Source organism: Mytilus galloprovincialis, chromosome 9 (assembly GCF_965363235.1).
Source record: "Mytilus galloprovincialis chromosome 9, xbMytGall1.hap1.1, whole genome shotgun sequence".
Taxonomy (NCBI): domain Eukaryota; kingdom Metazoa; phylum Mollusca; class Bivalvia; order Mytilida; family Mytilidae; genus Mytilus; species Mytilus galloprovincialis.
In genome coordinates, this window is record NC_134846.1 from 10,656,639 (window position 1) to 10,683,614 (window position 26,976).

At 31.0% G+C, this 26,976-nt stretch overlaps 1 protein-coding gene across 2 annotated transcripts; it reads right to left on the bottom strand.

The window, feature by feature from the left end:
- Nucleotides 1–2,643: 2,643 nt before the first annotated feature.
- On the bottom strand, nucleotides 2,644–24,294 carry LOC143044382 (ethanolamine-phosphate cytidylyltransferase-like). 2 transcript variants are annotated; one of them, XM_076216362.1, is made up of 16 exons: nucleotides 24,130–24,294; nucleotides 23,045–23,087; nucleotides 21,232–21,277; nucleotides 20,099–20,184; nucleotides 19,509–19,584; nucleotides 18,312–18,378; nucleotides 15,625–15,672; nucleotides 15,061–15,142; nucleotides 13,834–13,851; nucleotides 11,033–11,171; nucleotides 10,708–10,784; nucleotides 9,658–9,735; nucleotides 6,549–6,614; nucleotides 6,104–6,169; nucleotides 3,501–3,589; nucleotides 2,644–2,873 (listed from the first exon to the last, which is right to left on the bottom strand). In XM_076216362.1, the coding sequence occupies exons 1-16, from the start codon at nucleotides 24,210–24,212 to the stop codon at nucleotides 2,777–2,779; spliced, it is 1,161 nt and encodes a 386-aa protein (XP_076072477.1). In that variant the 5' UTR covers nucleotides 24,213–24,294; the 3' UTR covers nucleotides 2,644–2,776. The 2 variants fall into 2 exon arrangements, with proteins under 2 accessions (XP_076072477.1, XP_076072478.1); XM_076216363.1 differs by lacking the exon at nucleotides 13,834–13,851 and having other exon boundaries at nucleotides 2,645–2,873; nucleotides 24,130–24,293.
- Between the last annotated feature and the right edge of the window lie 2,682 nt (nucleotides 24,295–26,976).

A 26,976-nucleotide genomic window follows, 5' to 3' on the forward strand; every position in this document is an offset into this window, starting at 1 on the left:
TTGAATACTATCATGTTCTTTTGTTTAGTGATACATGTAATAGATTGTAGACAAAAGTGGACAATAAAATAGAGAATGTGTCGGACACAACATCACAACCAGAGAGCAGAAACAAAGGATATTTGATTTTGACAGTAGTCTGATTCTTACTTCAAGTTACTCATTTTTCAAAAACAAATTATAGATCAAAACCCTTCGAGACATTTTTGGTGGTGCCATATATGGTTACAAGTGTTGAAATTATCTATTATATGACGCATAATAAAAAACATTTTGTACAATTAAAAGATTTTTATTACAAAGTTAATGTTATGACAAGTTAATTCCCAAATGTATAAATATGACCATGCATGTTAATGGCATTCATCTAATGGTAGAAGTATATTTCAATTTTTGATGTTAAATATATTATATAATTTGTACTTTCCCAAAGAAATAAAATGGTTTTCACAGAATTTTGCATAAACAATCTTTTATTGCTGGTTCACATAACAAATAATCATATTACTACATCAAACATTCGCACATTAACTACACATGGTATTCTGTCTAGTCTAAAAAAAAGATTTGGACAATCACTCCTTAATTTCCAAACTTGAATCTTATAAAAACTCTTTTATGTCTTGAACAATTCAGTACTACTTGGAATCAATGCAAGTCAAATATTTTCAGAAATGGACTGTTGGACAAAAGGAAAGTCCTTTCAAAAATTTAAGAATTCTAAACCCTCACCTCCTTTCTTGAATGTTATAAAAGGTCATGATTGGTGGGTAGAATTCAATACATGGATTTCTTATTAAACATACCAGTATGTATAATGACAGTCATTTACAACAAAAAACAAACAATGAAAACAACCATTGAACTCGCTTTAAACAGGTACTAAAACTAATGTAAACTATTCCCTCTTAACTAAACCCTCTCATAAGATAAGTCAAACCCTCCCTCTTAACTAAACCCTCTCATAAGATAAATCAAACCCTCCCTCTTAACTAAACCCCTCTCATTAGATAAGTCAAACCCTCCCTCTTAACTCAACCCTCTCATAAAGATAAGTCAAACCCTCCCTCTTAACTAAACCCTCTCATAAGATAAGTCAAACCCTCCCTCTTAACTAAACCCTCTCATAAGATAAGTCAAACCCTCCCTCTTAACTAAACCCCTCTCATAAGATAAGTCAAACCCTCCCTCTTAACTAAACCCCTCTCATAAGATAAGTCAAACCCTCCCTCTTAACTCAACCCTCTCATAAGATAAGTCAAACCCTCCCTCTTAACTAAACCCCTCTCATAAGATAAGTCAAACCCTCCCTCTTAACTCAACCCTCTCATAAGATAAGTCAAACCCTCCCTCTTAACTCAACCCTCTCATAAGATAAGTCAAACCCTCCCTCTTAACTAAACCCCTCTCATAAGATAAGTCAAACCCTCCCTCTTAACTCAACCCTCTCATAAGATAAGTCAAACCCTCCCTCTTAACTCAACCCTCTCATAAGATAAGTCAAACCCTCCCTCTTAACTAAACCCCTCTCATAAGATAAGTCAAACCCTTTAGACAAAATAACACCAGTTATAAACATCAACAGTGCCCACTAAATATAACATTATTGGTCATAATTTAGGATGAATTTTCAAACTTTTTTTATAAGGTGACAGATTTTTGGCAGATGTGATGATTCATGCTTGATATCACAATAAGAAAACATTGCACTTAAATTACATGTAATGATAATAATTTAAAAAAAAAAAATGCAAACAGTGAAAACAATTGATTCTAAATTCTGAGTATAAAATCTCTCTAAACAGAATTCCTGTTTTGCAAAACTTAAATGAAAGTTCTCTTTATTTTTCAATCTCCTTGTACATATTTCATCAAAAATCATCAAATAATTTTATATATTGTTCAAAGCGCTTAACAACTTTTCTATACTTAAAGGTTGGTTTCATACACAATAACCTCTGGTATTGTGCCTCGTAATTGTAAAAGGATGAGAAGTTCCAAATTCCAATTAATATTTTTTATAGGGTATTGAAAATTTGAAGATATCTACAGTAATAAAGCAGATATTGCTTTTACTCCAACAGAGCATGGTCAACATGAACAACTCTTGTATTATCTTTTTTCTAATGGAACAGCCATAAATAACACTTAAACATATTAAAAAAATATCTTAAGTAATAGTTCCATTATACACTTGATACAAGTGAAATGATTTACAAATTCCCAAACAAATTAAAAATTTTCACTTACAATCAGCAGACAATTTATGGATTTCTAGAACACAGTAACAAAAAACAAAATGAAAACATTTCTGGTAAACCAGGTATATCAAGCGATAAAAAAGAATTTTGATTAATAAATTGGTTTATTTTTTTAAATGACAACTATATGGCATCCCTTTTTTACAACATGGATACAAAGAAACTAACAACAGTATCTAATCATAATTTAACAAAGAAATGATTATTCTATAACATGCTTTCATATAAATATATTAAGATAGGTTTTGACAAGTTTTTTCATCTTTAAATCATAAAACACATTAAACATTAACTAAACTGTATTTCTATGATATAAAATCTTTTTTGTTCGTTTTAGATGATTTTTTAAATAGATCTAATGGTTTTGATAAATTAAATGTAACAAAAATATATAAGGAACCAAATATTTGCAATCATAAAAAAAATGTCACATACACATATATATATTAATATTTAGATCCACTTATTTACAATAAAAGTTTGAATAAATTAAAAATGATTTTTAGAAGTTTGAGTTAAGATTTGTTTTCTTTTCCAATCCTTTCCATATGCGCCTGCATTATTTTTAGTTCCTTTTCTTCCTTCTTCTTATTTCTTGCTTCATAGTGTAACCTGAAGAAATTGTGATAGATGTATGTTTACTAATACTGGTACTACTGCTATCTAAATAATACCAGCAAGATATAGGCAGAAATTTATAACATTTGCCTACACAGTAAGGCAAAATAATAGAACAGTGTTCCAATGTTTTTGATTTTTTTCAACTTCAAAAATATATATTTTGTTTCTTTAAAACTTTTTTTTACAAATATCTTTCAAGAAATGCATGAAATCATTTACAATGTAATTTTTAATATAATCTATATTTCCTAAGAGCATAATTTAAAAAAAATAGTTGATTGACACTGATTTTCAAACATATGCACATCCAGTATTTCTATGTCTCTGATATTGCAAACAAAATAGAGATTTTTTTTAAACCTAGCACAATATAAGAGGGGGTGGGAGTGGTCCTGATTCCAAAATCCTGGGATTAAAAACATGAAATCGAGCGATACCTAATTTAAGGAAATTTAAATCCTGACATCCCAAAATTAGAAAAAAAAAATTCCCGGAACTCGAAAGAATTAATCCAGAAATCCCGAGCTTAAAAACACCTGATTCCGTAGTCCAGATAAAGGTTTGACCCTCACCACCCCCACCCCATTTAAAGAAACTGACTAATGACGCCAAACTTACCTATGAGAAATGATTCTCTCTATAATCTTCTGAGTTGTCATATCATTGTTACTAGCTATAGTTTTAAATTGTCCTCTTCTTTTAGGCTCCTGAAATAAAGGTTATAACTATCAAGATATCAGTCACAGTTCATTCATGTCAACTAAATCACACATTTTAATTGTTCAAAGTTATTTTGTGTCTCAAATGAAAGAGACAACTAAAAATGTTTAAGGACTCGTTACTTTGTAATATGTGCAAAAGTTTCCATCACTTTGCGTCCGTCGTCGTCGTCGTCCGTTGTCGTCCGTTGTCGTTAACTTTTACAAAAATCTTCTCCTCTGAAACTACTGGGCCAAACTGAACCAAACTTTGCCACAATCATCATTGGGGTATCTAGTTTAAAAAATGTGTGGCATGACCCAGCCAACCAACCAAGATGGCCACCATGGCTAAAAATAGAACATAGGGGTAAAATGCAGTTTTTGGCTTATAGCTCAAAAACCAAAGCATTTAGAGCAAATCTGACAGGGTAAAAATGTTTATCAGGTCAAGATCTATCTGCCCTCAAATTTTCAGATAAATCTGACAACCTGTTATTGGGTTGCTGCCCCTGAACTGTTAATTTTAGGGAATTTTTGCTGTTTTTGGTTATTATCTTGAATATTATTATAGAGAGAGATTAACTGTAAACAGCAATAATGTTCAGCAAAGTAAGATTTACAAATAAGTCAACATGACCAAAATGATCACGTGACCCCTTTAGGAGTTATTGACCTTTATAGTCAATTTTTAACCATTTTTAGTAAATCTTAGTTATCTTTTACAAAAATCTTCTCCTCTGAAACTACTGGGCCAAATTATTCCAAACTTGGCCACAATCATCTTTGGGGTATCTAATTTTAAAAATGTGTGGCGTGACCCGGCCAACCAAACCAAGATGGCCGGCATGGCTAAAAATAGAACATAGGGGTAAAATGCAGTTTTTGGCTTATAACTCAAAAACCAAAGCATTTAGAGCAAATCTGACATGGGTAAAAGTGTTTATCAGGTCAAGATCTATCTGTCCTGAAATTTTTAGATGAATCAGACAACCTGTTGTTTGGGTTGCTGCCCCTGAATTGGTAATTTTAAGGAAATTTTGCTGTTTTTGGTTATTATCTTGAATATTATTATAGATAGAGATAAACTGTAAACAGCAATTATATTCAGCAAAATAAGATTTACAAATAAGTCAGCACAACTGAAATGGTCAGTGGACACCTTTAGGAGTTATTGCCCTTTATAGTCAATATTTAACCATTTTCGTAAATTTTAGTAATCTTTTACCAAAATCTTCTCTGAAACTACTGGGCAAAATTATTCCAAACTTGGCCACAATCATCATTGAGGTATCTCATTTAGAAAATATGTCCGGTGACCTGACCATCCAACCAAAATGGCTGCCATGGCTAAAAATAGAACATAGGGGTAAAATGCCGTTTTTGGCTTATAACTCAAAAACCGAAGCATTTAAAGAAAATCTGACAGGGTTAAATTGTTTATCAGGTCAAGATCTATCTGCCCTGATATTTACACATGGATCGGACAACCCGTTGTTAGGTTACTGCCCTGAATTGGAAATTTTAAGGAAATTTTGCCATTTTCTGTTATTATCTTGAATATTATTATAGATAGAGATAAACTGTAAACAGCAATAGCGTTCAGCAAAATAAGATCTACAAATAAGTTTAACATAACCAAAATAGTCAATTGACCCCTTAAGGAGTTATTGCCCTTTATAATTAATTTTTTACATTTTTCATAAATTTTTGTAAATTTTTAGAAAATATTTTCCACTGTAATTACTGGGCCAAGTTCATTATAGATAGAGATAATTGTAGCAACAAGAATTTTCAGTAAAGTAAGATCTACAAACACATCACCAAAACACAATTATGTCATGAATTTATCTGTGTCCATTGTTTAATATGCACATAGACCAAGGTGAGCGACACAGGCTCTTGAGAGCCTCTAGTTTTAGTTACCAGTAATTTGACCACAATAAAGTAATCCCAATTTTACAGTCAAAAACTTTATTTGCTTTCGTCTTAATAATGTATGGTGATAAGATTTCAGGAATTCCTCATTAATTTCCAACATGTACTTTAATTGTGATGATTTACTATTATCATGGTATACACATTTCTGTGAATTTGTGGTCAACACTTAACCACTAATGTAAATGTTCAACAAAGCAAAATTTTCTATCATCTTTTTCTGCAAAAATACAAAATCAAATGTCCACAAAAACAACATGTTCATTAATCCGCAGTATTTGATAGTTTAACAAACAGCAAATGATTTGATTGTCCTTGACTCTTCACTTATCCATACTTAATAAGAAGTCATATTTTGTTTGATAGTCTCAGATTTTCCAATTATAACATGTATAGTCTTCTAAAAATTTTCTTTTTACATTTTCCAATAGAAGGTGATTTGTTTAACTCTTCAAACAAGGCCTGATTGATGTGATGTAAAATTAATAACAGCAAAAAGTATAATCCACACTTAATTGTTGCATGTGTGTAATAAGACTGGTTGCATTAACCATAAACAGGTATACAGTAACAAGATTAACTTACAGCAAAGGGATCAGACCCATCTACATCATCCATAATAGGTGTGGCTCCATGACAAACTAAATCTACCTGTAAAAAGAAACAAAATCAGTTTATTCTCAAGTATATCTTAAATTAGTGGTTTTTTTTTTGTCCTTGAAAACTTGCAAGTTTTTTCAAGCATTGTTTTGTTAATTTGTTTATTTTCAGATCATGGTTTTTTTTTTTTTTTATATTAAATCTGAGGTAATCCTTAATGGCCAATACAATTTATAAGTTTCACATATTAAGAAAACCACAAAATTGTGAAATCAAATGAATCCAATATCAGATTTACTTTATATCATGAAGTGATTTTTTTGGCAATTGGTTCAATATACATCAATATGCAGAAACTTGACAATCATTACATATTAAAGGAAAAGTTAATCCTCCTTCATATTTGCCTTTACAAAATTAACTATCTCACCTTAAAGTGATCCAAAAGGTCTGCAGTAACAGCATAAGGAGCACCAATTACCACTTCATTTACATACTAAAATTAAAAGGTCAAATACATTGCAGGGGTGGATCCAGCCCTTTGAAAAAGGGGGGTTCCCAACCTAGATATGCTCCCATTCAAATGCATTAATCGGCAAAAAAAAGGGGAGTTCCAACCCCCAGAACCCCCCCTGGATCCTCCAATGCATTGAAACAATACTGTAAATACAAAATTCAAAACCTTCATTATTTTTTGTGAATCCTTGACAAATGACAATAATGCAAGATAAATTAATAGGATGTCTGTTTAAAAAGTTGTTGAATATTACTAAAATAAATAAAATCTGAGCTTGAAGGTATGAGTACAATAGTATAAGTACAGCAATTTTAGAAAATATACAAAATGATAATAATAACCAGGTGCTCCGCAGGGCGCAGCTTTATACGACCGCAGAGGTCGAACCCTGAACAGTTGGGGCAAGTATGGACAAAACATTCAAGCATGATACAGCTCTGAATTTGGATTGTGATCAAATTTTTGACATTACATGGTTTTTTTTTTACACAAAACAAATGCCAAGATTTTACAAATCAATTAAAGATTTCTTCTTCAAACTTTTTAAATCTAAAATTAAATAGTTGACACAGCATAGGTTTCTGACACAGAATGAATGTGGTCTAATGAACTTAAAAGGTTTTTTTTTGCCTTTGAGCAATTCACTATGCTGTTGAATATTAATCCTCTCAAAAAAATGTTTGAAGAAATTTTCTTTTTATTTATGAAATCTGAAATGAGAAAAATTTAACCCCCCCCCCCCTTTTTTTTCACATCCCCGTTTCCCTTTTTCAAAACTGATATCAATTCAAATTTCTAATGGAGTTTGCAACAATAACTACTCATTTAAATACATCATAAAATATTAAGATGTGTTATCACTGAATGGTAAAGATTATTTAAATTTATCAGTTGGTAGTAAAAAGTGTATATACATTGTATATTGTATATAACAAAGATTTAAGTTGATTCTGGACAAAGAAAGATAACTCCAATTAAAAAAAATTCTTGCTATTGCACAATATTGTGCAATAAGATATTTCTTGCTTACTATTCTGGACAAAGAAAGATAACTCTAATTAAAAAAAAATTTGCTATTTCACAATATTGTGCAATTAGATATTTCTTGCCATTGCACAATACTGTGCAATTGAAAAGACTTGCTATTGCACAATACTTAATATAATAATTTTAGATCCTGATTTGGACCAACTTGAAAACTGTGCCCATAATCAAAAATCTAAGTACATGTTTAGATTCAGCATATCAAAGAGGCCCAAGAATTCAATTTTTGTTAAAATCAAACTTAGTTTAATTTTGGACCCTTTGGACTTTAATGTAGAATTTGAAATTTGAAAACAGGACCAAAAATGAAGAATCTACATACACAGTTAGATTTGGCATATCAAAGAACCCCAAGGATTCAATTTTTGATGAAATCAAACAAAGTTTAATTTTGGACCCTTTGGACCTTAATGTAGACCAATTTGAAAACGGGACCAAAAGTTGAGAATCTACATATACAGTTAGATTCGGCATATCAAAGAACCCCAATTATTCAATTTTGATGAAATCAAACAAAGTTTAATTTTGGACCCTTTGGGCCCCTTTTTCCTAAACTGTTGGGACCAAAACTCCCAAAATCAATACCAACCTTCCTTTTATGGTCATAAGCCTTGTGTTTAAATTTCATAGATTTGTATTTACTTATACTAACGTTATGGTGCGAAAACCAAGAAAAATGCTTATTTGGGTCCCTTTTTGGCCCCTAATTCCTAAACTGTTGGGTCCTAAACTCCCAAAATCAATACCAACCTTCCTTTTGTGGTCATAAACATTGTGTTTAAATTTCATAGATTTCTATTTACTTAACCTAAGGTTATTGTGCAAAAACCAAGAAAAATGCTTATTTGGGCCCTTTATTGGCCCCTTATTCCTAAACTATTGAAACCAAAACTCCCAAAATCAATCCCAATCTTTCTTTTGTGGTCATAAACCTTGTGTCAAAATTTCATAGATTTCTATTAACTTAAACTAAAGTTATGGTGCGAAAACCAAGAAAATGCTTATTTGGGCCCTTTTTGGCCCCTAATTCCTAAAATGTTGTGACCAAAACTCCCAAAATCAATACCAACCTTCCTTTTATGGTCATAAACCTTGTGTTAAAATTTCATAGATTTCTATTCACTTTTACTACAGTTAAAGTGCGAAAACTAAAAGTATTCGGACGCCGGACGACGACGACGACGACGACGACGACGCCGACGCCAACGTGATAGCAATATACGACGAAAATTTTTTCAAAATTTGCGGTCGTATAAAAATCCTTTTAGAGAAACAGGTAAAATGCATAAAAAGGCAAACCATTTAACTACACTAATTACCAATATATAGTGTTTTGGAAGTTTGCATCGTAAATTCAAAATTTACACACATTCAAAAGACACAACTTTATAATTGTACATACTATTTGCATTTTGTCTTATGTCAATCTCCTATAGGAGGAAATAAAGTAGGATGATGATGATGAGTTAAGCTATTTACAACTGAATTTTACAGTTTGTTCATATGTTTTACTGTTCCACCAATGTCCAAGGTAATGAGATTGTTGATCACTCATAGACATGTTGAACTGCCACATGTCTGTCCCAAGTCAGGAACCTGTAATTCTGTTATTGTTGGTTACAGTCTGTCATTTCTTTTCTTTGTTACCAGTATATTTTTTTGTCTGGTTTTCCTCGTTTAAATTGTTCACATTTTGTCATGTCATGGCCTTTAATAGCTGACTTACACTACAGATTTTTTATCACTGTTAAAGGCGTTACAGTGACCTGTAGTTGAATAATTCATTTTATTTATCTCTAGTAGATAGTTAATCTCAATAGCAATTATACCAAATCTTATCATTTTTATAATGATTTTAAATGCAAAATTAAACTATTGCATGTGGGTACATAATAAATTAATAATGATTAAAAATTGCCTTTACACAAAATAAGTTTATATGCAATGGAATGGAAATATTTATATTAATTCTACTTACTCTGCATGCTAAAACACTGAGAACTCGCTCGTGAAGATTCATTATAGGAAAATTAGAACCTTTATATCTGTTCACAACCTTTGAAATAAAGCATTAAACATAAAACTTTCTTGTAAGTAATACAGAAATATTTATTTTTATTTCTAACTCAAACTACAACATGATTGTTGTATGAGGTTAGCTTATCGGTGAAATTAATTTGGATTTCATTTCACATATGAAATCATCTTTTTTTCACTGTTTTTTATTCTTCAAAAAAGCCCATTGGTAATCTTATGTGCTCAGTTTAGGATAAGCAGATCCTGCACCAATAGTTACACCCTAGACCCTGATTTCATTTCCATCCAACGTTATCAAATTGGGAACTCTACTCAAACAGAAAAGGGTTGCAACAAAAGTTAAATTGATTATTTAATAGTAGTCAGTAATGTGTTTCTTAAAAGTGTGTACAAGTTTTAACTGAAAAGTACCAACAAAAAAATAAAGTATAGCTAAAATCCTCTAGGTGTCTTTCAGAATTGTTGGTCTTTAAGGTGGTACCCAACACTTTAACTAAAATTAATTTGGCTCGTTTAATTTTCTTAAAATTTTGACAAAGTATTTACTTTGACAATAATGTAAAAATTTTAGAAAATTTGAACCAACTGTTTTATCAGAAAAATCATACTGGTTATAAAGCAGTTTGACAAACACTTATTTTGATCATTGAGAAGCTTAACATTCCCTTAACACCACAATGTAATTAAAACGTTTAGCTGATTTTACAGAGTTATCTCCCTGTAGTGTTAGGTACAACCTTAAACTTGGTACTATTTTTTGTTTTGAGTGTCATTGACAAGTTTTTTAAAGATGAAAATTAATTCTGGTGTAGGATTTTCTTGTTCTGTTGAAGAACCATTGGTGGCCTTCAGTTGCTTTTGGTCGTGATGATGTCTCTTTGACACATTCCCCATTTCCATTCTCAATTTTAAAAATTCAAGGCCTGGTATCTTTGATGTTATTTTTCTCATGTACAAGATTAAGAATGGTGTCATGACTTTAAATACTTACAGGATCAGTGTGCAGACCTACAATTATAAAATCTCCTTCCTTGGATACTTTCTCTAGAAAATCTACAAAACCAACATCTAGGTAAAGTTAAGAAGAAATCTTTAATATTGTCATACTCATTTTTAAAATCATTGAAAATGGTTAATTTAGCACTTGTTTGCCTAGTTAGAAAATAATTTTAAGTTCAAATATATAGAAGACTAAAACAAATTTTTCTCATGTGAAATTTATGATAATCTTGGATAAATGCTGTTTTCAATATAGCAATATTGATTTTCTAAATTTGCAATCTGCAATCTGCAAATATGTTGATTATAAAGGATACGGAAAAGATCAAATGCTCCTGCAACATAAACAATCTTGTCTCCAGGATTAGGTGACTTCCCATCAGCAAACTGTATAATCTTATTTGATGTAGGTAGAAATTGTGAAACTCCAGTATATGGACTTTTTGCTGTACTACACTGAAAAAGAGAAAATATTTCTACAAATGCATTCACTTTAGATTGTTTTGGTAAAATCTAACTGTACCAGTAAAATGAAACCTACTTTAAATTTTTTTAATAATCTGTGACAAATACAATGCATCTATTACTGCTTTCATGCTTAAATTAACTCCCTTCATACAAATATTCTGCAGTGAATATTATGTTTTATAAAAATGCACCAGTCAGCTTTTAAAAAATATAAATAATATTTAAAAACACTGAAATTCAGTATCTTTTACCTGGCTGGTAACCATGGTAACAGTTTAGTCTATATAACTTATTTTTTTTTTTAATAACATATACACACTCTGACTTATATTTACCTATGTAATTAATCAAATAACATGGAAAACAAATTTGGAGGTCATCATAGGTCAACAAAAGACGAGGGTCTATACAATAAGGGAAGCTGAATTAATCAGAAAAGTCTGAAGTTCTTGACATGCTTCAATATCATTTTTGTATATTTATGATATTTTTTATATTACTTTCTGACTGTAAAATGTTTGCATAGTTGCAGTGCTGTATAATATGGCAAAATTTTTATAATGCATTTAAATGGCACTATGAATTTGAAATGACCTTAATGCATATATTTTGAATGAAAGTGTCCACAACAGTCCAATTCATAGTACTTTAAAGTAAAGTGTATAAATTCAGTACTATCTATCAATATTTATATGGTATACTTGATCATACTCATTCACACATATAAACTCTGTTGGTGACCTTCTGCTGTTGTCTGCTCTATGGTCGGGTTGTTGTCTCTTTGGCACATTCCCCATTTCCATTCTCAATTTTATTCTATTTATAAGCATGAAATAAAATCCAACTATGTCCATCTGCTATTACAAATGTTCAATATACCAGAAAACTATAACAGATATCTACATGTGCTGCAGGAAAGACGACAAATAAGAACTTCGGAGTAATGAGAGAATTAATATTAATATTAAAAACATTGAATCATTGTCATCAGATATATGTGCATCATTTACTTCTGAATCATTCTTGCTCTATACACAATAACTCTGAAAACAAAGTTATATAAATTTAGCTGATCTTTTAATCGTTTAAACAGTGTACTCCTCATGTCTTTATATGGTAGTAATTAGACTGGTTCCATGATGCTGTCTGAATCAGAATATATTTTATAAAAGTATGTTTTATAAATGTGGTGCTATAATTTAAGGGGGAAATTGCTGTTTGAAAGTGCTGAGTAGAACACTAAATTCACACTTGGATAAAAGATGATTTATTTTACTAAGTTAGCTTCAGGAGCCAAGTTCTTTTTTAGTTTAATAGCAATTTCCAGAAAACAATTGATTAAATATTACTAATTTATTATCAGAGATATCAATCTGAGGTATATGGTTAGTTAACAGATATTTTCCATACAAATGTATAGTCTTCAAAACACTGAAGATGTTGATTTGAAAAGGGGCTTCAGTCAATGCAATAAAATTTCAGGAGAAGATTAGATAAGTCAAAGTGAAATGCCAAAAAAATGAATCTCAAACCTAGAAAAATAGATTTAAAGGGTCACATGGTGACTTTGTGATTTTAAATGTCAGAGCGAAATTGATAAATGAAATAGTGTACTGTTAAATTCCACAAAATGCTTGAGAGGAAGGCTGGTGGAAAGAATATGATTGGGTAGAAATACTCTGTGCTGAAAATTATCAGTTTCTAATTCTAGACCTGATAAATTGAACAATAATCTACCAATCATTCTAGAAGGTAGAACTAGTTAAGGGAGATAACTCATAAATAGAACTATCACTTTTGTGTGAAGAATATTCATAAAAATATTCTAAGCAGGTACATAACATAGAGAATTCTAACTCTATGTTACATGAATGCTTATATAGCTTCAATAAAACTGCTGATTACAAACATTTCACTGATTTATACAGTAATCGCCCTAAAGGCGGTACCAAACATTTTGACTAAAATCAATTTGGCTCATTTAATTTTCATAAAATTATGACAAAATATTTACTTTGACCCTTTAACAAAAATTTCGAAAAACTTGTAGCACATGCTTTGTAAAAATAAATCTTACTGGATATAAAGCAGTTTGACAAACACTTATTTTGATCATTGAGAAGCTTAACATTTCCATAACAATTCTAATGTGATTAAAACGTTCAGCCGATTTGTAAAGAGTTATCTCCCTGTAGTGTTATGTATCCTCTTATAAAACTAGCTCTACCTTTTGATAAAATTGATTTTATTACCACTATATTTAACACATATATATTTAGAATACTATTAATACATTAACTAAAATATATAGATAATTCCACAAAAAATTCTGTATAATATTGCAAAGACCACCAATTTATAGGTAAACTTTATTTCAAATAATAAATTCATTATTTTTGGAGCTATTTGTAAAATTAAACTTTTTCTGTATTAAAAATTACTCAAGCAGACTTTCACTTACTTATATTTTTAAATTTGAATTCTGCTAAGTAATTTTTATTTCTACTTTCAACTATCTCTAGTAAAATCAGGTAAATAGAATAACAAGAACATTTATGACAGTCTTTGCATTAACAAAAGAAAAAATCCTAAATAAGAAAATAAATTCAGGAGTAATTCATGAAGGTTAAAGTGTGTGGGGTTCTCTCACCTTGTTAGCAGCAGACATCTGTACAAAATTGATTTTTTATTTAAAAATGTATAGATATTCAAAACTAATTCAAAAGTACAGAGGGAAATGTTTTATCCTTTTTTGTATCATCCCTCAAAGGTAAATATAAGACAATTGCAATGGTGGTTTCATACAAATTGAATTAGGATAGTGAACAGTATACATGGTAGCCTATTTCTATTTAAAATTATAAGAATCTTAATCATATGTGATATTTGACAGTCAAATAAAACAACCTAAGATAGTCAGGATTTAAACTTTTTTGTATTGCTTCCAGAAAAAAACCTCTGAGAAAAAAGCACCCTTCATCCATCAACTTGGTTTGCTTGACAATCATCAGCCTTGTGGACTGTTTTGTTTTTGCTTTTTTTTAATTTCTTGTGCAATCTAAATGTTCCTATTCTCTGTATTCTGACTTGTATGTCAATCCAGAGTTAATTCAACATTTCATTATACATGTAAAAGATTTATAAGAAAGAAAAATGGGGGTCCATGGGCAAATTTTTTAAGGCATTCCAATAGATGAAACCAGAAAATCTCGAAAATCTGACAAAAATTCCAAAACATGACAAGCAAACATCCTTAATGTGTATAAAGAAATCAATGTATCTTCAAACAGACAGCAACTGCCTGGCAGATCTTAAATGGCTTACATGGTACACATCATAATAAGAAGTTCCAGAACCAATATATTTTGTTTTATATCAGGCAAGTGCATTGTACCACCAATCCAGTGAGTGAGGATAGAATTAAATGCATGCTTAATTTGACTTAAATTTTGACAATGTAAACGGGATTTACTTCTCATATTTAGAATAACAATACTGTTGGATTAAACCGGCATACTTCACATGTTAAACATAACAATATGGAAAACTGAACAGAACTATTTCACATATTAAATATATTTGGGAAATTGGACAGAGCTGGTTCACATGTGTAAAACAACTGTTTTTGAAACAAACAGAGATAATTCAGATGTTATAAACACGTATATTTTTCAGAAATAAAACACTGATATTTTACATGTTGAACAAATCAATTAGGAAAATTTAAACGGAGTTACTTCACATGTAAAATTGATTAAGTAGGCAGAGTTCACAAATATTCTTCACATATTATATACAACAATTAAGCACAATTACAGGAATATAAAACACCATACATAACAAAGTAAGCTATTAGCATACTAGTAAATTTCAATACCTTTCCAATATCTGCTACTTTTTCTTTGTCCATTACTTTCTCTTCGTCCCTTTCATGATGCTGTTTTGTAACCAACAACATTCTAAAAAGAATTTGAAATTATTAAAAAAAACCTAGAGGAAATGTGCAGTATACATTAATTAGACAAAAAGTATACACAAACCCACCTACGCCAAATTACGCAGATGTCAATTCATGGTCTGACTTATTTTACTATTTTTAAGCTCCAAATAATCAAGAGTCTAAAACAATTGTGAATAATTATCTATAAAATATATAAATTTTCAAAGAAGATATTTCTTCAAGAATGTGCATAGCACATAACTTAATAGTCAGTCAAACATTCTTGTTTCAATATATTCCTAAATTAAGAGAAAACTTTAAATTTTTTTTAAATTATTTTGTATTGTAAAAAGTTTTACTTATTTTCCATATTCAAAATTTTATTTCATTTATCATGTTTATTCTTTCTTTTTTTTTTAAATTAAATTTTTTACCTGACCCATTTTTATATGTTCTAACAAATAGCATTGTAAAAAAACTTAAGAAATACAATTTGTATACCTTCCTACTAAATCAGTTGTTGATACTCCAGCTGTTCTTTTACATTCTCTGAAGAAGAAAAAAGATAACCAATAAGTTTGTATCATTTCTTAATAAAAAGTCAATTTTACTGGTGTATATTATTTGTAAAATAATAAAGCTTTTATATGCTAAATGCAACAATGGTAATTGCAATATGGAGTTGCTCCCCTTTTGTTCTGTTTTCATAATTATCTACAACAATTGATTTTTAAAATGAACTAGAACACACCCGTGATATCGCAGGTCTGTGACTGAATTAAAGTATATAAATATGCGCAAGCCTTATTTTAGTATTAGTATTTTCATCTGATAAAGTTTTCTCTGCTTTCAAATCTTTCTGTTTGAACCCGTCGAACTGGAACTTATCAATTATTGGTAATATTAATTATTTGGAAAACAAAAGTTCCTGAAATGGATTATTTTTTAATCAACAGCATTGTCCTATATTAGTTATAAATAAAGTTGAATTCTTTGATTATCTGTTTTACATCATACCCGCTAACAAATTGATAACTATACCTATACGCCTTATTTTTAGTCCAGATTTTTAGTATTCGTATTGTTATCTTAGAAAGTCTTACTGATTAAAATACTACAATAGGTAACAATTTGACAATAATTGAATTTAGTAGTGTCAACCCTGTGACTATGACCCGTGTTTATAGCGGTCGTTTATAGCATAATCCTAAATACACCGTTTGGTGGTGCGCTTGTCAGATGCGGAACGTGCATATAAGGTAATAGATAACAGGTGAATATACTATTGGTATCGGTATCGGACTCGACCCGGAACTTCTTAATTATTGGCAATATTAATTACATGGAAAACAAAAGGGCCTGGAGTGGTCAGTCGGAAACCAGGTTGAAATAGAACAAAAGAATCGAAGCTCTTTGTTAGAGAAGGCGATAAATGTTTACTGTATTGTTTACTATAGTGATAAAAATTTTAAAAGTTAATAGAAACAAACAAAATTGCAATTTTCTTCTCAATTACGAGGTGTTTTATTTTAAAAACACCATTTGCATAAGTTTTCAATTTATCTAGTACATAGTTAAGCAGAACAATTAGATATCAAGTCGAAGACATGGGTATCTTTCAAGTTGGATGACGAAAATGCATAACCTCCGATTTTTATGAAAAAATTACCACGGACGGAAAACATATCAATCTATTAGTTCAGTAATTTTCGTGTCTGCCCTTCCATTATGTGACTGAAGAAAAAATTCCAAAAAATGGGTAACAATTGTATCGAAAAGAGAAAATCGAGTGCACCTTTTTATGTTAGGGCGTGTTTGAGTTGAGTATTTTGTCTTGATATCGTACAAAGTAAGAATATTTCATACATCGTCTCGCTTCAGATTCTATCATTTTTATATATTAAAGCTACAGGTTGACTTTATAACACAAAAAAAATCACAGTACTAAAAGATGAAATATATGGGTCAAGTGAAATACCTATCTGATGAGTCACGAAAACAGAGAAGGTGTGTTCGAATAGCTATTTTTTTACTGAAAGTACTTGACGACAGTCTTTCAAGTTGGATGATGAAAATGCATATCTTCGAAAAATTCTAATTTTTTGTGTGTGATTACTAGGGTTTATAGTCTTCATACACTAAAAAAATCTAGTCTGCCCTTCCACGAAATATTTAATTAGAATTTTTTTTAAATGTTTATGAATTTTCGAAAATTCCACCTGACAACCGATCAGACAATAGTTTTAAGTTGAATCAATGCAGACAAGATTATTAACTGATGCTCATTAGCTAGTTGATACATTTGTCTTTTAAAATACAACTGACATATAAGGATCGTAATGGTGCAATGTGGATAAATTTATCGGTTTCCAAGAGCAATATTGGTAGCGCGTCATCCCTACAATGGTTTCCATTTCTACGATTGTGAAAATGAACTGGCGTAATGGGGAGATAATTTTGACGAAGTAGACTCCTGACTGTGGTGTAATTTTTAATCTACACCTTTGTACTATATTAGTTATAATAGAAGTTGTATTCTTTGATTCGTCGTTTTTACGTGATGACAGCTGACAAATTGGACCTCGTAATTTTAGTATTATAGATTTGACGAAGCCAATTCATTGATGTATACCCAAAATATAAAAAATCTACGGTGAAGATAGCTTACTTTAGAATGTCAAACAAGTTACAGACAGAAATTACAAATTGTTAACCTTCATATGCTGTGGCTTAATAATCATTCTTTGAATCTGAAAATAATCTATTGACACAAATATCTGTCTTGCTTATAGCATAATGCAAATGTTGAAATGGTAATGGATTTGATTTGGGGTTGTTTTTTTGGCGATTTAACAAACACCACTTTTAAGCACCACTTTTGGGCTATTTCGTGACAAACAGTTTTATTATTTTTATTTTCATGTAAACTATGCAAAACATTTAGGGTTATTTAGATGTAGTGAGAGATATTACTTTCTTATTTTACCAAATATATAAAGAAAACTTATGTGCTGAGCAAAATGTGACAAAGATTTCAAAGATGAAAGTTTTTGGGAAAGAGGAAGCGGATCAACAAAAGAGCTGTCACACAAGAAAGTGCTTGGTGCATCAATCAAAAAACTATGTCATGTAGTTACTGACTGAGTTAAATGTGGCTGGAGAGGGAGTAAGGAAAATAAGTATCTTACTTGTATTTTCCATTAGCTTTGACAAGGTAGTATGTATCTGTACCATCAGCAGTTGTTGTGATATCATCTGAAAAAATGAAAGAAACATTCAAATATGAATACTGAATTATGAGTAAGGACTTTTGTATTATTTAAGGAATGACTGTAATATGTTTTCTGTCTATGAAGAAATAACATAAACAATGTGGTGCACACTGAATAACGCGGGTAGCATTTATTGTAAAAATAGATAATTTGTAGTAATATAAAAATACAGAAATCAGTAACAGCATCCTCAGCATGTTGAAGTCAGTAAAGAAAAAATAATCTTTTTCTTTACAACAGGTCCAATAGTTGTCCCTTTATCTATTTGTATTTTTTTAGTATATTTCTATTTGCTCTTAAATTTGTTTTTTTATATAGATTTCCTATCATTTTTTACAATATATTACAATATGGGTTCCTAGTTTACCTACATACTCATTTTATATCTTGAGTGTGGGCGGATCTACTTATAAATCACATCTGTTCATTAATCAATTTTGAAACAATTAAATGATCATTGATTCATTATTCTGCAAGATTATTTTTTTTACAAAAAATGATTGATTTAAACTTATAATTTTCAGTTATTGATATAAAAATAAGGAAATTTGCCAGTAGTGACCATTGGGTTGTGGATGTAAACGTACATCCTTGAAAATAAGAAAAACTGAATAATTAGCTATAAAAAGAGGAATATGCTTCATTATACATAAACAAATTATATAAATGTTGGTACAGTATATGATATAGAAAATTTAATATAAAAAGTAAATGAAACAAGAATGTGTCCATAGTACATTGATGCCCCATCGCACTATCATTTTCTATGTTCAGTGGACCGTGAAATTTGGGTCAAAACTCTAATTTGGCATTAAATTAGAAAGATCAAATCAAGGTGAACATGTGTACTAAATTTCAAGTTGATTGGACTTCAACTTCTTCATCAAAAACTACCTTGACAAAAATCTTTAAGATGAAGCGGGACAGACGAACAAACAGAACAACGAACAAACAGACGCTCAGACCAGAAAATATAATGCCCATAAATGAGATAAAAAAAAATCTTTCACTGAATATTGGCAATCTGATTGGTGTAAAGAGAAGCATATGACTAAAAAATTAATAGTTGATAATTCATTAATAAAAGGCTCAAGAGATAACAAAGACTTGTACCTCCATGTACACAGAAGTCACAGTCATATTCTTCCAATGTTTCTAGGGTTGTTACATATGGTGCATCCTCTACAACCTGCAAAAAATAATCATAGATCATTAAACATAATGGATTTCTACATCAACTAGAACAGATGTTTACTCCCTGTAGTGTTATTATATATAAAAGGAACGTGTATTGCTGTGTAACATATTGTATTTCATTCATTAATTTGTACATAAATTAGGCCGTTAGTTTTCTGGGATAAATTGTTTTATTTCAGAGCCTTTTATAGCTGACTATGTGGTATATGGGCCTTGCTAATTGTTAAAGACTGTAAGGTGACCTTGGTTGTTAATTTTAGTGGTTTGGTCTCTTGTGGACAGTTGTCTTATTGGCAATTAATCATACCAATTTTTTAGGTGGGGTTTGCATTGTTCAGTATTCAGTTTTTTAGACTGGTATTTACCTATATCAGAGATCTGGATAAAGCATAAGCTAATTAGGGCAAATTAGGTAAATTCGGTATATCTGATTTTCATTGATCGTCTCACATATTTTGTCTAAATATCTAATAAACCTAGAACAATAATGTAAGGGATTATATTACCTGGTCAACCCATTTAATAGCTCTAACCATCTTGTATCTTTCTTCCTCACTGTATACTGGTGGTCCTTTATTTTTGGTTATTTCAGCTATAATATAATATATGTATATATTTTGTTACATCTTGTGATCAATTTATTTGGCAATCGCCAAAGGCAGACAGCAGGGTTGAGAACAACAGTTGTTCGACCTGTTAGTCAAATGCATTTTGTTAAAATATACTTTTTCACCTTTTCGGTCTTTAGGAAAATATTGTTTGTGCTGTATTTAGACCCCTCTACAACAAAATTTGTTTTACATGCACACGTATAAAAATTGCAGTTTTTATCCAACGCAATCATAGATTTGACCGTTAATATTGTTTTCAATTTAGACTTGTATATTTTAATTGCAAATATATATATTGCAATAAAAATCATGTTTTTGCCAAGATGATACATACTTTTAACCATTAATGCAGTAACAATTTTCATGATAGAAGTTAATTAACTGTAAATTTATAAATGTTGCCAATGTTTTTATCATCAACAATAAGCTAAGATATTTTCTGAGTTCAAATTTCATGACTTCAGGGCCAATCATGTTCCAACAACTTCACTTAATAAGTTAATGTTGAATCCTGCCTAACTACATAGAATGAAAATACATGTATACAAATTAACAATCAATTATGTAAAAAGTAACCAATTTACTGAAATACATGTTAAGCCTGCCAATTGATATTTTATTGTATGTTTTTCTTTGTTGTGATGTTATGTTATTTTTTTCAGAAAAAGGGATAAGGTTTGATACCATTAAAACATTTAATCCCGCTGCAAATGTTTGCACCTGTCCTAAGTCGGGAATCTGATGTACAGTAGTTGTCATTTGTTTATGTAATTTATACGTGTTTCTTGTTTCTTGTTTTTTATATAGATTAGACCGTTGGTTTTCCCGTTTGAATGGTTTTACACTAGTAATTTTGGGGCCCTTTATAGCTTGTTGTTCCATGTGAGCCAAGGCTCCGTGTTGAAGGCCGTACATTGACCTATAATGCTTTACTTTTTTAAATTGTTATTTGGATGGAGAGTTGTCTCATTGGCACTCACACCACATCTTCCTATATCTATACACTCTAAGCATATGACTATACGTACCATCAGAATGTACTCCAACAATTAAATAATCACCCATTTCTTTGGCCTGTTATGACAGAAACAAAAAATCTTTATTGCATGATAAAAAATTGTCATAAAAGAGCAAATGCCATTTCTTTGAAAGATTTTCATATTTAACATAGAATGATAACTCATATAAATTTTTCTGTTCGACATTGTTAGAATGTAATCATAAAACAAAATAGTAATATGACAGTCTAAAACATCCTGACTAACATGTTCAATATATCAATAGTCTCAAATCCGCATAGCAATGACTGTAAGCACTAAAATAATATCAGTTGGATTTATAGTCAAGACACTTATAAGGAAGCTATTAAACCAAGAGTTCCAAAGGGTGAAGTTGAAATCATTCCGTCGTAAATTTTACGGACACCATCATGAATTGGTTGACCGTTATGGAATAACCGTTTCACAAATGATATTGGATATGTTCCTTACGTCGTAACTACAATCCCCTTCAATTTCATGAATGTAACCTACCGAATTAGACTATTTACAGGATTTGTTATCACATAAGTAATTATTCTTTAGTTTTCTATGTTGTGTCATGTGTACTATTGTTTGTCTGTTTGTCTTTTCATTTTTAGTCGTGGCGTTGTCAGTTTATTTTAGATTTATGAGTTTGACTGTCCCTTTGGTATCTTTCATTCCTCTTTTATATTCTTAGGGGCCTTATTCAATACATTGTACATGTATATTTCAAGAGTTCAAGATGTAATGTTACAGATAACTATGTAAGGACAATGCTCCATAGATTTACTATCTAGTATTTGATCAACTTGTCACATCTGATAATTTTGTTTGAATTACACAAATCTAAACAAGGAATTGTCATAATCTGAAATGATAAAATAAATTTTACTGCATGTCAGATAAGATAAATTCAAAAGTACATGAGGCCTATAAAATATATGTTTGTTTATGATTACAAAAGTTACAAATATAAATGAAAATATATCTCCCTTCTTTCCAAAGTACTTTATTTATATATACATGTACATATATACATAGGTTTTCTGGTTTTCTACACAATTATATCAGTCGCAAGCCACAGTGTCTTTAGCAAACAACAAAAATATTCATATTGCATCAATATCTTTACACAGAAGTAAGATAATTTGTCATTTCTACTTCCTTAAAAACAGTTTTACTTATGATGAAAGAAAATATCATAAAATCTCCTCTGATTTTACTCATAACTTCTCTGTGAACACTGTCACATTGCTTATATCCAGAATATTCAAGTTCTGTTCAAATCTCATAATCTCAAATGGTAAAATCAAAAGCTCAAACACATTAAACAAATGGAAAACAACAGTTATTTTCCTGAATTGGTACAGGCATTTTCATATGTAGAAAATGGTGGATTAAACTTTGTTTTAAAGCTAACGTGACGGTACCCAAATTGTCCATGCTTACTCTTACTTTTTGAAAAAAAAATGGATACTTGTAGCATATTGTATTTGCTAATTTTGAAAAGTTGACGTTTTGATTTTGTTTTTTCAGTAAACACTTATCTGTTGATAAATACTGAGAACGTTTTGTTAATATATAATTTTTTTTACCTATTTTGAAAGACGTGCATAGTACATGTAGTATCAAATCATAATAAAAAAAATTGTTTAGCCTCAAGGAGATCTTGTAAGATTTCCGCTGCTATTTTTGCTCAATATGTGCAATTTGGGTACTCTGTGCAATTAGCTAGACAAGATACATTTGAACATGTGCATGTACATGTATGGACACACACATACATTTTGTGTGGACAAGTAAGTTAAAACTACATTACCTGTCTAATGGCATTTGCATGTCCAAAATGTGCCATGTCAAAACTGAAAGAAAAATTACAAATTTAATAATGTGTCACTCCAATTTGCTGTTTTAGAATCTAACACATCCCGGATAATATTTCCAGAACTTGAGAAGTGTGTACCAAAACTTTCTAGACATAAGAAATTCAACCAATGACATAATGATATTTTCATTTAGATGTACGAACAATGAGATTACCAATAGTCCTTTAAAGGCGAATTGATGAATGGTCTGCTCAGACAGTTAAGACAAGAAGTGAAATGAATCATATTTTTCTGCCATTCTACAAAAACTGAAGAAATAAGAAAATGTATTGTAATTGACTTTGTCTATTTTCTAGGAAGTTTTACTATTGTCTATGTTGCTTTGGTCTGTTAAACTGTATGTTTATAGGTAATAGGGCTTTTCAACGTTAGTTTAGTCATATTGGATAGGAGGCAGATTTTCATAATGGTAAAAATGGTTTGAAAATGAAAAATACGAGAAAACATCATTTAAACAGAGCAGTTGCTAGGAAACATGCATAGGATTTCCCTAACTTTCATACTATTTCCACCTCTTTCAAAAAAATCTGACCCCTATCCAATATGGCTGAACTAACTGTGAAGAGTCCTATTGAGGAATACTAATGTGGGAAGCAATCTTATGGGTTGGAAACTCCCGTTTGAAAACAATTGGATCTGCCCTTGAGCATGTTGAGGAAGGATGCAAATCTCTGAAATTTTAGCTGAGCACCTTGAGTCATAAATCAAACCTGAAACCTTCACCACTGTAGCGATCAGTCTTAACCAATTGTCTAAGAACACACAAATCAAATTCATCAGATGACAGTTCACATTTTTTGTTAATATGCTCTTTAGAGTGGTCTGCATACAATGACATAGTTTGTATATAAGATTATAATCTCTATTTGGTAACTTTTCGTATCATGTGTGATTATGCCAAAGTAGTGGCTGAAAATAAAAAGGTTGGTGCGTCTAAACATCGTAGTAAAAAATGTAAAAAAATAACACGTTCGACAGAAGACGTTATCGCGTATAGCTAATAACCAATTAAATTTACCATCCATCAACCCAAACTCGAACTTGTTTTTTCTTCTTTCTACCTGCATCTCCCGCTTCACTTTGAGTTCGTTTTGATGACATTGCAAACTGAAATATGAATATGAACGTGGAATTTGGTTGCGAAGTCTAAACAAGCATAGACTGGACCGTGTATGTCGGAGAGCAAAGGAAGACCATCGACTGGAAACCAGTATACTTTTAATCTTGAATCGTACACGGATTTGATAGGTTCCGGTTTTCGGTGATCATGGATGTGTTCGATAATTTATCTATAAGAATAAGAATAAGAATAAGAATATTTTATTTCCAATTAAAGGGCCCTATAAAGAGCTTTCATGACATTACATACAAGTACGTAAGATTAGACATAAATTAGAGACATATAATATAGGAAAACAACATTGTTTAATACTATTAAAGATGCTATAAAAGCACAGGCCACTTGTTTCTATCCAAAGGAAGGTCGACTTGTTTCTATCCATAGGAAGGTCGACTATCCATATAAATATAATCGATTCATATAAGGAAGGGATTTTTAGCATTAAGTTGATGGGTAGAAAAAGCGTCCGAAGCGGAGACTGTCGTGACCTAAAAAAAAATTCGTTAGCCACCTTCTTCTATTTATATGGATAGTCGACCTTCCTATGGATAGAAACAAGTGCCTGTGTATAAAAGGCCAGGACAGAACCAGACAATACAATTTACATCTTTAAATTATACCATTTAAAATTATATACCACTCAAAATATGTATATTTGTGGCTAATTTGCATTTATTATTTTTGAACTTCTCCTTATCTCTAGATTTTGAGATAAATACTTTCCTAAACATTTATAAAATTGAGAAAGGAAATGGTGAATATGTCAAAGCGACAACCACCCGACCATAGAGCAAACAACAGCCGAAGGCAACCAATGGGTCTTCAATGTAGCGAGAATTCCCGCACCCGTAGGTGTCCTTCAGCTGGCCCCTAAAATATGCATAATAGTACAGTGATAATGGACGTCATACTAAACTCCGAATTATGAGGGTATGGATGGGGGGGGGTCTGTTATTCTGTAAACATTTAATTTTCACCCCATTTTTCTCTAATCTTTAAAAAATTAACCCCTTTTTTCTCTAATCTTCCAAAAATTAACCCTTTTATTCTCTAATCTTCTATTTTTTGGCTCATTATTCTCTAATCTTCATTTTTTAAGGGCATTATTCTTTAATCATTTAACCCCATCCAAACCCTCAATTATACACAAGAAACTAAAAATTAAAATCATACAAGACTAACAAAGGCCAGAGGCTCCTGACTTGGGACAGGCGTTTAAATTTTCTTGTGTAAATAGCCATAAAAACTTTGAAAAATTGTCCAAAGATATATCAGAGTCGGATTTAGGGGGGGACAGTGGGCCCGGGTCCCCTTTTTGGGAACAAATTTGGTTGCTTATATAGGGAATCACTGAAGCGTGACTGGAGCGGGCCCCCTCTTAGGTCAGTCAGTGGGCCCCCACTTATGAAAATTTCTGGATCCGCCACTGTATATATAAATTCCAAGGACGTATAACTAACATATACGTCCTTGATAAATTCTAATACAACTTCAAGAGTGCGCACGCTAAATTGTCTCGCCTTCTTTACTAATCATTGATATTATGTTGATACAATGATAGTCCTAAATATAAAGCTTTATTACAACTGTCACACATAAACTTAACATTAACCAAGAAAACCAAACATTAACAAATCGGAACCATGAAAATGAGGTCAAGGTCAGATGAACAATGACAGACAGGCATGTACAGCTAACAATTCTTCAATACAACAAACATAATTGACCTTTTGCTTATAGTTAAGAAATCAGACCAAAACACAAAAACTTTATATATAACACTGAACAATGAACAGTGAAAATGAGGTCAAGGTCAAATAAAACCTGCTCGACTAACATATTGATCATAAAATATTTCCGTACACCAAATATAGTTGATCTATTGCATATAGTATCAGAAAAAAAGACCAAAACTCAAAAAATTAACTTTGACAACTGAACTATGAAAATGAGGACAAGGTCAGATGATACCTGACAGCTAGACATTTTAATTTTAGTTTCTTGTGTACAATTTGGAAATTAGTATGGCGTTCATTATCACTGAACTAGTATATATTTGTTTATGGGCCAGCTGAAGGACGTCTCCAGCTGCGGGAATTTCTCGCTACATTGAAGACCTGTTGGTGACCTTCTGCTGTTGTTTATTCTATGGTCGAGTTGTTCTTTGACACATTCCCCATTTCCATATTCAATTTTATGTACACCTTACAATCATTCCATACACCAAATATAGTAGACTTATTGCCAAGGCCGTAACTACCCTTGAGGCAAGTGAGGCAATTGCCTCACTAAAATTTAGACACTGATTATTTTTTTTTTAAACATATATATAAATTTAATAGTCATTTGTTGTTCTGTCTCAACCTTGATTGCTATAACTTGTCATCATTCCTTTTAAACTATTCTTCCTGGATATAACTCAGCATCTCAGTGGGTGATGTTTCTCGATTACATTAACCTAGTAACGATAATCATCATGGATCTTTAGTTAAAAACAGGCTCTTGCAGAAAAAGGAAAAGCGACACTGAAGGTAAAGAAGGAATAGTTCTAGTATTAAACTAGTTTTTTTTTTTAAACAGAGTCTGAGTATTGCATATAACTTCATTAGAACAATCCAAAAACGATAAGTAGACTGACAAATCAAGTACTGGTCTTCGGAAGGGACAGTCCTGTCTGCGTATTCATTTCTCCGTTTCACCAACTTTTGACAAATCAAGTACTGGGCTTCACAAGGGGCAGTCCTA